At 45.1% G+C, this 16,728-nt stretch overlaps 1 protein-coding gene across 1 annotated transcript in view; it reads left to right on the plus strand.

Moving 5' to 3' along the window:
- Positions 1–16,728, plus strand: part of LOC122543408 — a 31,461-nt gene that overhangs the window by 3,278 nt on the left and 11,455 nt on the right. The window contains exons 2-3 of the mRNA XM_043682115.1: positions 9,478–9,575; positions 11,415–11,564. Coding sequence (XP_043538050.1) covers positions 9,478–9,575; positions 11,415–11,564 — 248 coding nt within the window. The remainder of the gene's footprint in view (positions 1–9,477; positions 9,576–11,414; positions 11,565–16,728) is intronic.

The following is a 16,728-nucleotide window of genomic DNA, read 5'->3' on the forward strand; positions in this document are numbered from 1 at the left end:
ATCCTGTTGTAGTCTGAGGTAACCCTCTTCGCTGTCCACTATACCTCCAATTTTGGTGTCATCTGCAAACTTACTAACTATACCTCTTATGCTCGCATCCAAATCATTTATGTAAATGACGAAAGGTAGTGGACTCAGCACCGATTCTTGTGGCACTCCACTGGTCACAGGCTCCCAGTCTGAAAAACAACCCTCCACCACCACCCTCTGTCTTCTACCTTTGAGCCAGTTCTGTATCCAAATGGCTAGTTCTCCCTGTATTCCATGAGATCTAACCCTTGCTAATCAGTCTCCCATGGGGAACCTTGTTGAACTCCTTACTGAAGTCCATATAGATCACATCTACTGCTCTGCCCTCATCAATCTTCTTTGTTATTTCTTCAAAAAACTCAATCAATGTTCTAGGAAGTCACAACCTCCTGAGCAACATCTCTCTAAATGAATGATCAGGACTTTTGTTTAAAAATTCATTTTGTGGGCTATGGGCATTGCTGGCTGGCCAGCATTGATAGCCCATCCCTATTTGCCCTTGAGAAGGTGGTGCTGAGCTGCCTTCTTGAATCGCCGCAGTCCACCTGCTGTGGGTTGACCCACAATGCCATGAGGGAGAGAATTCCAGGATTTTAACCCAGCGACAGTGAAGGAATGGCAATATATTTCCAAGTCAGGATAGTTTTGTGGCTTGCAGGGAAGCTTGAAGGTGGTGGTATTCCCATAAATCTTTTGCCTGGTCCTTCTAGGTGGAAGAGGTTGTGGGTCTGGAAGGTGCTGCCTGAGGACCTTTGATGAATTTCTGCAGTGTATCTCGGAGATAATACACACTGCAGCGACTGAGTGTCAGTGGTGGAGGAAGTGAATGCTTATGAGTGTAGTGTCAATCAAACGGGGGCTGCTTTATTTTGGATGGTGTCAAGTGTTGTTGGGGTTGCACTCATCTTGGCAAATGGGAATATTCCATCCCCTGACTTGAGCCGTGTGGATGGTGGACTGGCTTTGAGGAATCAAGAGGTAAGTTACTTGCCGCAGTATTCCTTGCTTCTGACCTGATCTTGTTGCCACTGTATACGTGATGAGTCCAATTGAGTTTCTGCTCAATGATAACCCCCACGATGTTGATAGTGCAGGAATTCAGTGATGGTAACATCATTGAATGCTGAGGGGCGGTGGTTAGAATGTCTCTTATTTGTGATAGTCATAGCTTGGCATTTGTGTGGCGTGAATGTTACTTGACACTTGTCAGCCCAAGCCTGGATATTGTCCTGATCTTGCTCCATTTGAACATGGACTGCTTCAGTATCTGAGGGGTCATGAATAATAATGAACATTGTGCACACATCCCCCCTTCTGACCTTACGATGGAAGGTCATTGATGAAGCAGCTGAAGATGGTTGGGCCGAGGACAGTCCCCTGAGGAACTCCTGCAGAGATGGCCTGGAGCTGAAATGACTGACTTCTAACAACCACAGCCATCTTCCAATGTGTCAGGTATGACTTTAACCACTAGCGAGTTCCCCTTCCCCGATTACTCTTTGATTCCAGTTTTGCTAGGGCTCCAATTGCCACAGTTGTTCAAATGCAGCCTTAATGTCAAGAGCAGTCACTCTCACCTCCCCTCTGCAATTCAGCTGTTTTTGTCAGTATTTGAACTAAGGTGATAATAAGGTCTGGAGCTGAGTGACCCTGGCAAACCCCAAACTGGGCGTCACTGAGCAGGTTATTGTTGACCTGGTGCTGCTTGATAGCGCTGTTCATGACCTCTTCCATCACTTTACTGATGATCGAGAGTAGACTGATGGGGCGGTAATTGGCCAGGTTGGATCTGTCCTGCTTTTTATGGACAAGACATACCTGGGCAGTTTTCTCCATTGTTTGGTAGATACCAATGTTGTAACTGTATTAGAAAAGTTTGGCTAGGGGAGCAGCAAGTTCTGGAGCACATGTCTTCAGTTCTATTGCCGGAATGTTGTCAGGGCTCATTGCCTTTGCATTATTCAGTGTCAAATAACAAAGAACATTCCAGTTTAGGAACAGGCCCTTCAGCGCTCCAAGCCTGTGCCGATCCAGATCCTCTATCTAAACCTGCTGCCTATTTTCTAAGGATCTGTATCCCTCTGCTCCCTGCCCATTCATGTATCAGTCTAGATACATCTTAAATGACACTATTATTCCCACCCCTACCACTTCCGCTGGCATCGTGTTCCAGGCACCCACCACCCTCTGTGTAAAGAATTTTCCACGTATATCTCCCCTAACATTTCCCCTCTCGTGACCCCACTCTGAGAAAAAGCTTCTTGCTATCCACCCTGTCTGCACCTCTCATGATTTTGTCTGCCTCAATCAAGTCCCCCCTCAACCTCCTCCTTTCCAATGAAAATAATCCTAATCTATTCAATCTCTCCTCATAGCTAGCGCCTTCCATACCAGGCAACATCCTGGTGAACTTCCTCTGCACCCTCTCCAAAGCTTCCACATCCTTTTGGTAATGTGGCAACCAGAATTGTACGCAGTATTCCAAATGCAGCTGAACCAAAGTCTTATACAATTGTAACATGACCTGTCAACTCTTGTACTCAATAACCCGCTGAATGAAGGAAAGCATGCCATATGCCTTCTTCACCACTTTACTGACTTGCGTTGCCACCTTCAGGGAACAATGGACCTGAACACTCAGATCTTCTGTACATCAATTTTCCCTAGTATTTTTCCATTTACTGTATAGCTTGCTCTGGAATTGCATCTTTCAAAATGCATCACCTCACATTTGTCCGGATTGAACTCCATCTGCCATTTCTCTGTCCAACTCTCAAATCTATCTGTATCCTGCTGTATTCTCTGACAGCCCCTTCACTATCTGCTGCTCCACCAATCTTAGTGTCATCTGCAAACTTGCTAATGAGACAAACTACAACCTTCCTCCAGATCATTTATGTATATCACAAACAACAATGGTCCCAGCATAGATCCCTGTGGAACATCACTGGTCACAGGTCTCCATTTTGAGAAATCCCCTTCCACTACTACTCTCTGTCTCCTGTTGTCCAGCCAGTTCTCTATCCATCTAGCTAGAACACCCTAGATCCCATGCGACTTCACCTTCATCATCAGCCTATCATGTGGAATCTTATCAAACGCCTTACTAAAGTCCATGTATATAACATCTACATCCCTTTCCTCAAGCAACTTTGTCACCTCTTCAAAGAATTCTATTAGGTTTGTAAGACATGACCTTCCCGGCACAAACCATCACTGATGAGCCCATTTTCTTCCAAATGGGTATATATCCTATCCCTCAGTATTTTCTCCAGCAGCTTCCATACCACTGATGGCAGGCTCACCGGTCTGTAATTACCTGGATTATCCCTACCACCCTTCTTAAACAAGGGGACACCATTAGCAATTCTCCAGTCCTCTGGGACTTCCCCGTGTTCAAGGATGCTGCAAAGATATCTTTTAAAGCCCCAGCTATGTCCTCTCTCACTTCCTCAGTAACCTGGGATAGATCCCATCCGGATCTGGGGACTTGTCCACCTTAATGCCTGTTCAAATACACAACACTCCTCCCTCCTTATGCTGACTTGACCTAGAATAATCAAAGATCCATCCCTAATCTCAACATCCGCCATGTCCCTCTCCTTGGTGAATATCGATGCTAAGTACTCATTAATAATCTCACCCATTTTCTCTGACTCCACATGTATCTTTCCTCCTTTGTCCTTGAGTGAGTCAACCCTTTCCCTAGTTACTGTCTTGCTCTAACTGCTTCTTGATATCATGTGGAGTAAATTGAATTGGCTGAAGACTGGTATCTGTGATACTGGGGACCACTGGAGGAGGTTAAGATGGATCGTTTACTTGGCCCTTCTGGCTGAAGATTGCTGTACAAGCATCAGTGTTATCTTTTGCACTGATGTGCTGAGCTCTTCCATCATTGAGGATAGGGATATTTGTGGAGCCTCCTCCAGTGCATTGCTTAATTGTCCACCACTATTCACAGCTGGATGCGACAGCACTGCAGAGCTGAGGTTAGATCCATTGGTTATGGGGGGATGGATTTATCACAGTGTTACTTGCAGGAGAAATGCTACTTGCATGAATTGATTGGCTGCTGCGATTTCTACAGTGATTGTACTTCAGAAGTGCATGAATAATATATAGTGCTTCAAGGTGTCTTTGTGAAAAAGACCAAAAAACAGTGCCATTTGCCATTTTCTATCCTGATCCATATCCCTTTGCAACTTCCTTATTGAGTAATACAACACAGGAACAGACCCTTTGATCCAACTTGTCCACATTGACCAGATATCACAATCTGACCGAGTGCCATTTGCCAGCATTTGACCTTCTAAACTCCACTCCAACTAGATGCCTTTTAAATGCCTCCACCACATCCTTTGGCAGCTTGTTGCACACATGCACCACCCTCTACGTGAAAAAGTTACCCCTCATGTCCTTAAACCTATGTCCTCTAGCTTTGGACACCACCACCTGAGCAAAAAGACCTCAGCTATTCACCCTATTCATGTCCCCCTCATGATTTTATAAACCTCTATAAGGTCACTCCCTCAGTATCTGACATTCCAGGCAAAAACAGCCCCAGGCTTTTGAACCTCTCCCTGCAGCTCAAACACTTCAGTCCCGGCAACATCCTTGTAAATCCTTTCTGTGCCTTTTCACAGCATCCTTCCTATGGGACTAAGAATAAGGACCAGATGTAAGGGGTTAGACATGAAGATCACTTAGAAAAGAAGGTAATGCAACTAGTTTCTGATACTTGCTAGTCTTTTTTAACAGTAAGTATGGATTAAGCATGTTTAAAGATTTTCTTGCCTGACAATTCTACTGGCCTGGAGAAAGTGAGGTCTGCAGATGCTGGAGATCAAAGTTGAAACTTTATTGCTGGAACAGCACAGCAGGTCAGGCAGCATCCAGGGAACAGGATTCTACTGGCCTTTAAAGCAATGGAATGCAATGAACACTGATTAAGTTTTGCCTAATCAGGAAAGCCATTTTAGCATGGAGAGTTCCACATCGTAACTTTGGTCAACAAAATACAAACTATTAAATTTGGAGCTATTCATAGACTTATTCCTTAGACACAAATAAAGTAATACAATAATCTCAATAGCAAACAAGAGTCCTCTGTATCATTGGAAAAACAATGGTCAGCTACTATGTGGCATTTCAGCAACATAGTGTGATAAGCACAGAAATATGCATCATGCAAGCAAAGGTGAGAACTATATAAAATCCCTAAAATATGCCAAATTAAGTCAACTGATAGAGAATATCCAGAACATGGGTTTATGTTGAACTAGCATATATGTTTCTACGAGGAGATTACACTTATCATTTAAAATTACAGGATTAAAGTCTCGATAAAGTTGTATACATGCACCTGATAAGGATCGAAAACCTCAAAAAGCCTCTGTCTCAAAATCTGGCTACACCATGAGCAATCTGACAAGTCTTGCTCCATCGTCCCACAACATATTTCACCATCATGAGATCAAAATAATTATTTATTTGGCCATCTATTGTCATATCATTTGCAGATGTGTTTATTATTTTTATTACACCCAAATTATTGACAGATAATGATGAATAGCAGGTCTCAAAAAAGACGCGTGACTATAAACTTCGAGGAAGCTCTGAACTCTTTAGTTTGCTTACTTCCCCCATATTCTGTATGTATGTCTCATCTTTAATTTCATCCTGATCCTTAGCCATACTCTTTTTGAAAGTGTAATTAGTGTCTGCACCCATCCTGTTCAATTGCCACATTCTGAAACTGTGGTTTTCCTGAGACATTGTGTGAATATGATCAGTATTGTAATCTCATTGATTTTAGTTCCATCCCTACTCTGAGGGAAAATGCTTCCTTCGATTGGGTGACGAGGAATTTCAACCAAAAATATTGTAACTCGGGTCGTACTGCAAGAGATTCAGTCTGGCTGGATACTGCATTGTAATGAATGTTGAAGATAAAAGGAGCACAGTCAGCAGTGGTGCTGTTTACAGAACCGGACAGCTGTCAAAATGATTGTTTGAGTGTCCAGTAGCAAAGATGGAAATGTATTGCTGGAAAAGCGCAGCAGGTCAGGCAGCATCTAGGGAACAGGAGAATCGACGTTTCGGGCATTAGCCCTTCTTCAGGAAACCCTGTCCAATAGCAAAGGGTGAACATAGCTCACATATGTTAGAATAAAGAACAAAAAGGAAAAACAGACAAACATATAAACATACAAACAAGGGGCATGAGCAGACCATTCCCTTTGAGCTTGCTCCACCGTTCAATAAGATGATGGCTGATTTCATTATAACCTCAAATCCACCATCCTGTCTACCCTGAAATGATGGAATGCTCTTGATTAATAAAAGTCTATCCCTCTCTGTCTTAAAAAAAATTCCAGGACTCTGTCTTCACCATTAAGTCACACAGCACGGAAACAGGCCTGTCAGTCCAACTTGTTCAAGCTGACCAGGTTTTCGAACTAGTCCTAATTGCCTGCATTTAGCCCATATCCCTCTAAACCTTTCCTATCCGCGTATCTGTCTCTTCAAAGCTGTAATTGTACCATCCTCTATGACTTTCTCTGGCTGCTCATTCCATATACACACCACCCTCTGTGTGAAAAATTGCCCCTCAGGCCCCTTTTAAATCTTTCCCCTATCTCTTCTAGTTTTGGACAATCCCACCCTCGGGAAAAGGCCTTGATTATTTATCCTATCCATGCCCTTCATGAGTTTATAATTGTCTATAAGGTCACCCCCTTATCCTCCTATGCTCCAAGGAAAACCACCTTTTCAGAGAGGAATTCAAAGACTCAAGACACTCAGGAAAAAAAATTCACCTCTCTATTTTAAACGTGTGACTCCTGGTTTTTAACCAGTGACACCTAGTTTTCCCTGTTTAAATGAACAATATGGAGTCTGTCATTTTGACAGTTAATATAGCAGAGGAATGCAACAAAAATAACAGAAGATAAAGTAATCAACTTGTGTAATAGATATTTAAATGTAAATTAATCTCATTCAAAGTACGTGTTGGGGCTGCTCAATATTTTCAGACCGCCTGAATGAAATGAATTGACAAGCATGATGCTCCTGCTGTCTTTCCTTTCCATGCATACAAACTCATGGCTTTATCTTGCAGCATGACCGATTAACACAATGATTAGTGAAACTTAATTAAGGCATTCAACAAAGTGGTGGGCGGCATGGTGGCACAGTGGTTAGCACTGCTGCCTCACAGCGCCTGAGACCCAGGTTCAATTCCCGCCTCAGGCGACTGACTGTGTGGAGTTTGCACGTTCTCCCCGTGTCTGCGTGGGTTTCCTCCAGGTGCTCCGGTTTCCTCCCACAGTCCAAAGATGTGCAGGTCAGGTGAGTTGGCCATGCTAAATTTCCCGTAGTGATAGGTGAACGGGTAAATGTAGGAGTATGGGTGGGTTGCGCTTCGGTGGGTCGGTGTGGACTTGTTGGGCCGAAGGGCCTGTTTCCACACTGTAATGTAATCTAATCTAATCTAAATAAAGTTCCACATGGTAGGCTGGTTAACAAAGTTAGATCACATGGAGTACAGGGAGAACTAGCCATTTGGATACAAAATTGCCTCAAAAGTAGGAGACAGAGAGTGGTGGTGGAGGATTGCTTTTTGCATAGGAGAATTGTGACCAGTGGTATGCTGCAAGATTTGGGGCTGGGTCCACCACTTTTTGTCATTTATATAAATGATTCAAATGTGAATATAGGAGGTATGGTTAGAAAGTTTGTAAATAACACCAAAATTGGTGGTGTCATGGACAGCGAAGGAGATTATCTCAGAGTACAACGACAAATAGAGTTTAATCTAGATAAATGCGAGGTGCATTTCGGTACAGCAAATCAAGACAGGACTTAAACTTAATAGTTAGGTCCTGGGGAGTGGTGCTGAACAAAGAGACCTTGGAGTGCAGGTTCACAGTTCTTTGAAAATGAAGTTGCAGTTGGATAGGATAGTGAAGAAGGCATTTGGTATGCTTGCCTTTAATCAGTTAGTATAGGAGTTGGGAGGTCATGTTGTCGCTGTACAGGACATTAGTTAGGCCTCTTTTGGAATACTGCATTCAATTCTGGTCTCCCTCCAACAGGAAAGATGTTGTTTAACTTGAAATGGTTCGGAAAAGATTTATAAGCATGTTGCCAGGTTTGGAGGGTTTGAGCTATAGGGAGAGGTTGAGTAGGCTGAGGCTGTTTTCCCTGGAGCATTGGAGGCTGAGGGATGACCTTATTGGAAGTTTATAAAATCATGAGGTGCATGGATAGGGTAAATAGTCAAGATCCCTTTCCCCAGAGTAGGGGAGTCCAGAACAAGGTGGGCATAAGTTTAAGGTGAGAGGGGAAAAATTTAAATGGCGCCTAAGGGGCAACCTATTCACGCAGTGAATGGTGCATGTAAGGAGTGAGCTGCCAGAGGATGTGTTGGTGACTGGTACAATTACAACTTTAAAAGGCTACTGGATGGTTATGTGAATTGGAAGGGTTTACAGGGATATGGGCCAAATGCTGGCAAACAGTACTAGATTAGAACATAAGAACCAGGAGCAGGAGTAGGCCGTCTGGCCCTTCGAGCCTGCTACGCCATTCAATAAGGTCATGGCTGATCCTTCCATGGACTCAGCTCCACTTACCTGCACTCCCCCCCCGTATCTCTTATTTCCTTTACAGTTCAAAAACTATAGTTTTAAAAATGTTTACTGAAGTAGCACCAACTACTTCATTGGGCAAGAAATTCCATAGATTTACAACCCTCTGGGTGAAGAAGTTCCTTGTCAATTCAGTCCTAAATCTGCTCCCTCTAATCTTGAGGCTATGCCCTCTTGTCCTAGTTTCACCTGCCAATGAAGGCATCCTCTCTACTTCTATCTTATCTATTCCCTTCATAATTTTATGTTTCTATGAGATTCCCTCCCCCCATTCTCCTAAATACCAATGAATGTAATCTCAGTCTACTCAGTCTTTCTTCATTAGCCAACCCCGTCAACTCCACAATCAACCTAGTGAAATTCCCCTGCACCTCCTCCAGTGCCAGTACATCTTTCCTCAAGTCAGGAGACCAGAACTGTACACAGTACTCCAGGTGTGACCTCACTAACACCCTGCAATGTAACCTCCCTGCTTTTAGCAATGAAGGATAAAATTCCATTTGCCTTCCTAATTACTTGTAGTACATGCAGACCAACTTTGTGATTCATGCACAAAGACACCCAGGTCCCTTTGCACAGCAGCATGCTGCAACTTTTTACCATGCAAGTAATAATCCTTTTTACTGTTACTCCTACTGAAATGGATGACTTCACATTTATTAACATTGTATTCCATCTGCCAGACCTTTGCCCACTCACTTAATTTAGGATATCTGGTTAGCATGGGTTGGACTAAAGGGCCTGTTTCCATGGTGTACATCTCTTTGACTTAATTCACTGACTCTGTCTCCAGACACTAGACCCTGCAGCAGCCTCCGAGTCAAGGCTTCATGTGGACATATCGCAGAACCCCTGAGTCTAAAAGCCTGGGCTAAGTCTCGGATAGACACGGTGAGTTTGTCTTTTTATGTCTTTGCTGTGCTGTTTACACACCCATGATCTCTGGTATTGACCTGTCTCACAAGTTCTCCCCTTGGACACTGGTCAGTTCCTCAATTCAATGACCAAAAGGCCAGGCTGAGTCTTTTTTTTAATATTCACTCATGGGATTTGGCATCACAGGTTGAACCAGCATTTATTGCCCATCCCTAAGAGTCAACCACATTACCTTGGTCTGGAGTCATATATAGGCCAGATCAGGTAAGGATGCAGATTTTCTTTCTTAAAGGACATTAGCGAGCCAGAAGAGATTTTCCCAACAATCAATATTGGCTTCATGGTCACTATTAATTCCAAATAGTTTTAAACTGAATTCAAATTCTACCATCTGCCATGGCAGGATTTGAACCCAAACCCCCAGAACATTACCTGGGTGTCTGTATTAATAGACCAGTGATACATACCAGTAGGTCATTACTCCCCATAGGGCAGTGAAGAATCAATCACATTGCTGTAGGCCAGATCAGATAAGGATGGCAGTTTCTCTTCCTAAAGGAAATTGGTAAACCAGATGGGTTTTATGGAGTTCAACCTGGATAAATGCAAAGTGATGCATTTTGGAAGGTCGAACTCAAATGCTGAATATAGGATTAAAGACAGAATTCTTGGCAGTGTGGAGAAACAGAAGGATCTTGGTTTTCAAGTTCCACCCAAGTGGATAGGGTTGTTAAGAAAGCATATGGTGTTTTGGCTTTCATTAACAGGGGAATCGATTTTAAGAGCCATGAGGTTTTGCTGCAGCTCTACAAGTCCCTGGTGAGACTACACTTGGAATATTGTGCCCAGTTCTGGTCGCCCTACTATAGGAAAGATAGAGGCTTTGGACAGGGTACAAAGAAGATTTACCAGGATACTGCCTGGACTGGAGGGCTTGCCTTGTGAAGAGAGGTTGACTAAGTTCGGACGTTTCTCTCTGGAGAGGAGGAAGAGAGGAGACCTGATTGAGGTATACAAGATAATGAGTGGAATAGATAGAGTCAATAGCCAGAGACAATTCTCCAGGGCAGGATTGACGGGCACAAAGAGTTATAGTTTTAAGATATTAGGAGAAAGGCATAGAGGGGATATCAGAGGTAGAGAGTTGTGAATGCATGGAATACGTTGCCAGCGGTGGTGGTGGAAGCAGAGTCATTAGGGACATTCAAGGGAGTGCTGGACATGCACATGGACAGCAGTGCATTGAGGGGTGCGTAGGTTAAGTTATTTTGTTTTACATTAGAATTAATCTTTGGTACAACATCATGAGCCAAAGGACCTGTTTTGTGCTGTATTTTTCTATGTTCTATGTTCTACCTGACAATCAGCAATGGTTTCATGGTCATTATCACCTCGGGCAACTGTGTGTTTGGAGGTTGCACATTCTCCCTGTGTCTGCATGGATTTTCTCCGGGTGCTCCAGTTTCCTCCCACAGTCCAAAGATGTTCAGGGTAGGGTGGGGTGACCATGCTTAATTGCCCATAGTATTTAGGTTAGATACAGTAGTCAGGGGAATTGGTCTGGGTGGGATACTCTTTGGAGAGTCAGTGTGGACTTGTTGGGCCGAATGGCCTGTTTCCACACTGTAGCGATTCTATGAAATAAATTCTTATTTCCAGAATACTGTCCCTTGTCTGAGTTTGAATGGGATATGAAATTGCAATTACTGTGTAAAACCTCATTCCCAGACTAGCTTTCTTCAAAACCTGCCTCACCTGGAATTGCAAGTAGGCTGCCTCCCACCTGACCATTCAAATGTCATCCTATTATGTGTTCTTTATTCCGGCAGTGACACACAGATTGTCTCTCCTCAGGGAATCCATTCTTTTCCATGTCAGACCTGTAAGAAGGAGTGGGTCTGGCAGGAGGTGTGCAAATTAGCACTCTTCACAGAAGAGGAGAGGGATTGTTATGAGAAAAAATTGGTGGAACTAACCAAAGATGACACTGCTTCCTACAAAAAGGTAATGGGCAAAATACAATGAGAGTTGGACAGAAAGATAAAGGGTTTGAATGGTCTAATGAGCTAAAGTAGCGATATATCACATTCAAGAGTATTAACGTCAATGAAGATGCATGTTTATGCAAGCTTTTTTAAAAAAGTATAGCCCATCGTAGCCTTTGTTTGAAGGCTGGTTAGGAGTAACTAGAAAGCTGTGAAATGAGAACCTCCTATTGCATGTTTGTTGCTAATAGGTTTATAGTCCGGTGGCTCTGGGAGACCAGGATGTAATGACACACAGCACTTACAGCATCAGAACACACCAGGACAGCTAGCTACTTGCTCAGAGACCGAGCGAGTGGCATTTTCACATGAATTGCACTGAGGTCTGCAAAATAACTCCAGAGGCTGGTATCTTATCATTAAGTCACCCTTTATTTATATGTGGAAAGTCCTCGACACTGATTCAGCTCCCTCAGACGCAGCTCTCAGAATGAACAGGATGTCTGACACTCCTGTTCTTATTTTTTTTAAATTTATTAACCAGTACAAATTACAAACAAACATTTTACATTAACAGCTGTATACAAGAAACAGCAATTTACGGGGGAAAGGAGTGGCAAAACCAGACCCCAAACCCCACTGTACAAGCTGTTCACAGGGAAAGGAGAAACTTTATTGCTGGAACAGCACAGCAGGTCAGGCAGCATCCAGGGAACAGGAGATTCGACGTTTCGGGCACAGGCCCTTCTCCTGAAGAAGGGCCTGTGCCCGAAACGTCGAATCTCCTGTTCCCTGGATGCTGCCTGACCTGCTGTGCTGTTCCAGCAATAAAGTTTCAACTTTGATCTCCAGCATCTGCAGACCTCACTTTCTCCACAGGGAAAGGAGAACAAACCTCAAATCCTACCTTACATTAATCAAGAAGAAAACAGTAAACGCCATCACATACAGACAGATCGATAAAACTGAACAAGAAAACAGTGCGTATAACACAGATACCCCTGGCAACCCAGCAAGCCACCCGTCCCTCCCACCTTCCTTCCACTCAAAGACAGACCACACCTACGCCCTTTTCGGCTCTCAGTCCACCCTGACAGATCTTCCGGCCACCTCTAGGACAGCCTGTCCTGTTTTCCCACTACTCCCCAGCAATTAGGATGGCATACCCACCTTCCAGCTTCTCTAACCACCCTTCCGTGCCTCCAAGCCACCTCTAGGACAGTCTGTCCTGGTAACTGCCCAGGTCACAGCGCTGAGGACAACCTACCTGCCTTCCAGCTCTTGGCCTGCCTGTACTATCTGGCTCTCACTCACCCTGATGCACCATCCGGCCTGTGGACTGCCCTGACACATCTTCCGGCCACCTCTTGGACAGCCCGTCCCCTTCCCCTGGGACGCCAGTATACAGGGCAGCCAACAAGCAGTCCGAATCTCAGCCTGCCCCTACGCACCTTCTGGCTCTCAGCCGCTCTGAGACACCTTCCGACCACCTCTAGGACAGCCCATTCTTGGGACGACAACACTCAGAATAGCCTACTCACCTTCCAGCTTTCAGGACAGCTTACCCATCTTCTGGTTCACAGGACTGCCTACCCACCCTCCAGCTTTCAGGATGACCTTTGAGTCTCCCAGCTCAAAGTAAGGGACTAGGGACACACAAGACAGTGCAGGTGATAAACCCAACAAGCAACAAGATAGAGTCAATTACCAACAAACAGAGTCCATTTTCAGAAACAATCCTCTTTAAGATGCAAAGTCCATTCCCAGGAACAGAGTCCACTCCAGTATACAAAATGCATTGTCAGAAATAGAGGCCACTGCCAAAAGCAGAGTCCACTCCTGAAGGCAGCAAATGCACACCCCATAGCACACTCATATAGGTGTTCAGTCTCGACAAAGGCCTGGTCCATCCATACAGATCCAGGCCCACTTACAGGAACATAGCACATTGTAAAGGTGCAGTTAACTCACAGAGGTCTGGTCCACTCTCAAAGGCAGCAGATGATCACCTCTTAGCACACACAGGTATTCAGTCTTTACAGAGGGCTAGTCCACCCAGAGGGTCAGGCCCACCCACAGAGGACCAGGCCTACCCATGGAGAAACAGTTAATCTGGAAAGGTGCTTTTTCTCACAGGGGCTCAATCCCAACACCAAAAAAATGAAAACACATGCAAAAAAAATAAACAGAGTGTAAAGGCTAAACCCTGCCACAAAAATCAGCATTGTACATTTCTCAAAATAAAAGAAAGGAGTACACACAGATTGTAGCCAGACAGTGAAACAAGGGTGGCACGGTGGCACAGTGGTTAGCACTGCTGCCTCACAGCGCCTGAGACCCGGGTTCAATTCCCGCCTCAGGCAACTGTCTGTGTGGAGTTTGCACATTCCCCCCGTGTCTGCGTGGATTTCCTCTGGGTGCTCCAGTCTCCTCCCAAAGTCCAAAGATGTGCTGGTTAGGTGGATTGGCCACACTAAATTGCCCGTAGTGTTAGGTGAAGGGGTAAATGCAGGGGAATGGGTCTGGGTGGGTTGGTCTTCGGAGGGTCGGTGTGGACTCGTTGGACCGAAGGGCCTGTTTCCACATTGTAAGTAATCTAATCAAAATCATCTGAAATACATCTGAAACACATTGACTGTGTAAATCAGCCAGTTTCGAGATCAGTCCTCAATAAAAAGGAATACCAATGAACAAACCGGTTATATAATTCAGACAGCTTAAGAATCAGGTTTCCCCCTAAAAATACAGAAACCAATGGCAACAGTACAAGCTGGATGTGGTCAGCCAGCTCAGAGCCAGTCCCCTGACACAAACAGAGAGTCTTTCACTGATCCAGCTCCCAGAATGAACAGGGTGTCTGACAGTCCTGTTTATTCGATTTTGTTAACCAGTACAAATTACAAACAAACGTTTTACATAACAGCTGTATACAAGAAACAGCAATTTATGGGGGAAAGGGGCAGCAAAGCCAGACCCCCAATCCCACTGTACAAGCTGTTCACAGGGAAACAAGGATGAACCTCGAATCACACCTTACATTAAACAAGAAGGAAACAGTAAACACCATCACGTACAGACAGATTGATAAACCAAACAATAAGACAGTGCTAATAACACACACCCAGCAAGCCACCTGTCCCTCCCACCTTCCAGCTACTCAAAGGCAGCCCACGCCTCACTCCCTCCAGTTCTTGGTCCACCCCATGTCCCTTCCAGCTCTCCGTCCGCCCTGACACATCTATATCTCCGTTTCCCCCCCCGCCACTGACAACAGGACAGCCTACCACTTTCCAGCTTCCTTCACTGCCCTTTCACACCTGCCAGCCACCTCTAGGACAGCCTGACCCCTTCCTTGGGACGATGGTACACAGAGCAGCCCACTAGCCTTCTGGATCTCAGCCTGCCTCTATATGCCTTTTGGCTCACAGCTGCTCTAACACACCTTCTGGCCATTTCTAGGACAGCCTGCCTGGGGTGACGATGCTGAGGACGGCCTACCCACCTTCTGGCTCTCGGTCTGCCCTTAAGTACCATCTAGTTCTTGCCCACCCTGATGCACCATCCGGCTTGTGGACTGCCCCAACACCGATTCCAGCCACCTCTAGGACAGCCTGTCCTCTTCCCTGGCCAATAGTGCACAGGGCAGCCCACAAGCCATCTGATCTCAGCCTGCCCCTACACACCTTCTGGCTCTCGGCTGCTCTGACACACCTTCCGGCCACCTCTAGGACAGCCCATCCCAATTACCCCTTCTCGGGACGACAGCGCTCAGAATGACCTACCGACTCTTGGGGCGACTGGCATCGGGGTGGCCTACCCATCTTCTGGCTTTCAGGTCAGCCAACTTACCTTCAGGTTCACACAACAGCCTACCCACCCTCCAGCTCTCAGGGTGACAGCTTTCAGGATGACCTATGAGCCTCCCAGCTCACAGTAAGGGACACACAAGACAGTGCAAAAGGCAACAAGATAGAGTCAATTACCAACAAACAAAGTCCTTTCTGGTGCACAGAGTCCATTACTGTAAACAGTTCTCTTCAGAACACAGAATCAATTCCCAGGAGCACAGTATACAAAATGCGTTGTCAGAAATAAGACTCCACTCCAACATGCAGAGCCAAAAACAGAGTCCACTCCTAAAGGCAGCAAATGCTCACCTCCCAGCGCATACACAGGTGTTCAGTGTTTACAAAAGCCTAGTCCATCCACAAATGGGCCAGGCCTACCCTCAGAGGAACAGTTTATGTGGAAAGGTGCATTATTTCACAGAGCCTCAGTCCAAACACCAAACAGAAAGTGAAAACACATGCAAAAAATAAAGAAGGAGAAAGTGAGGACTGCAGATGCTGGAGACCAGAGTTGAAAAATGTGTTGCTGGAAAAACACAGCAGGCCAGGCAGCATCCGAGGAGCAGGAGAATCGACGTTTCGGGCATAACCCCTTCTTCAGGAATGAGGCTGATGTGCCAGGCGGGCTGAGATAAAAGGTAGGGAGGAGGGAATTTGGGGGAGGGGCGCTGGGAATACAATAGGTGGAAGGAGGTGAGGGTGAGTGTGACAGGCCGGAGAGGGGGTGAGGCGGAGAGGTCGGGAAGAAGATTGCAGGTCAAGAGGGCGGTGCTGCATCTGGGGATTGGGACTGAGATACGGTGGGAGGAGGGGCAATGAGGAAGCTGGAGAAATCTACATTCCTGAAACGTCGATTCTCCTGCTCCTCGGATGATGCCTGGCCTGCTGCGCCTTTCCAGCACCACACTTTTCAACTCTCATCCAAATGATACAATAAATGGTAAATCTTCAGGTCGTGTGGTCTGAACTCTATGGAACCCCAAAAGTTGCCAACCATGAACGAAACAGCTATCCAATCTCTCTGCAGTTTGTTGGCTCACCAGCCCTCTATCTAGGAGAATGACCTCCTCCCAAACCCATGTCCTCTTATTTTACAGCTTAATATTTTGTGCAGCGTTAAATCAGTCCCTTTTCAAAGCTCAGGTACTTTGCTTCTCCAGGATCTCTATTGTCTACTCTCTTAAAAGATGTGACAAGCAAAGTAGACAATGGAATTGGCTGTGTAATTGGCTTCTGTTGCAGACTCTTTCCGGTGTTCTATGCAAAAAATAAGATCATCCTTCATTTTGTAAACTCTAATGCATATTGTATCAAACTGATCATCCTTTCCTTATA

The sequence above is a fragment of the Chiloscyllium plagiosum genome, chromosome 43 (genome assembly GCF_004010195.1).
Source record: "Chiloscyllium plagiosum isolate BGI_BamShark_2017 chromosome 43, ASM401019v2, whole genome shotgun sequence".
Classification (NCBI taxonomy): Eukaryota; Metazoa; Chordata; class Chondrichthyes; order Orectolobiformes; family Hemiscylliidae; genus Chiloscyllium; species Chiloscyllium plagiosum.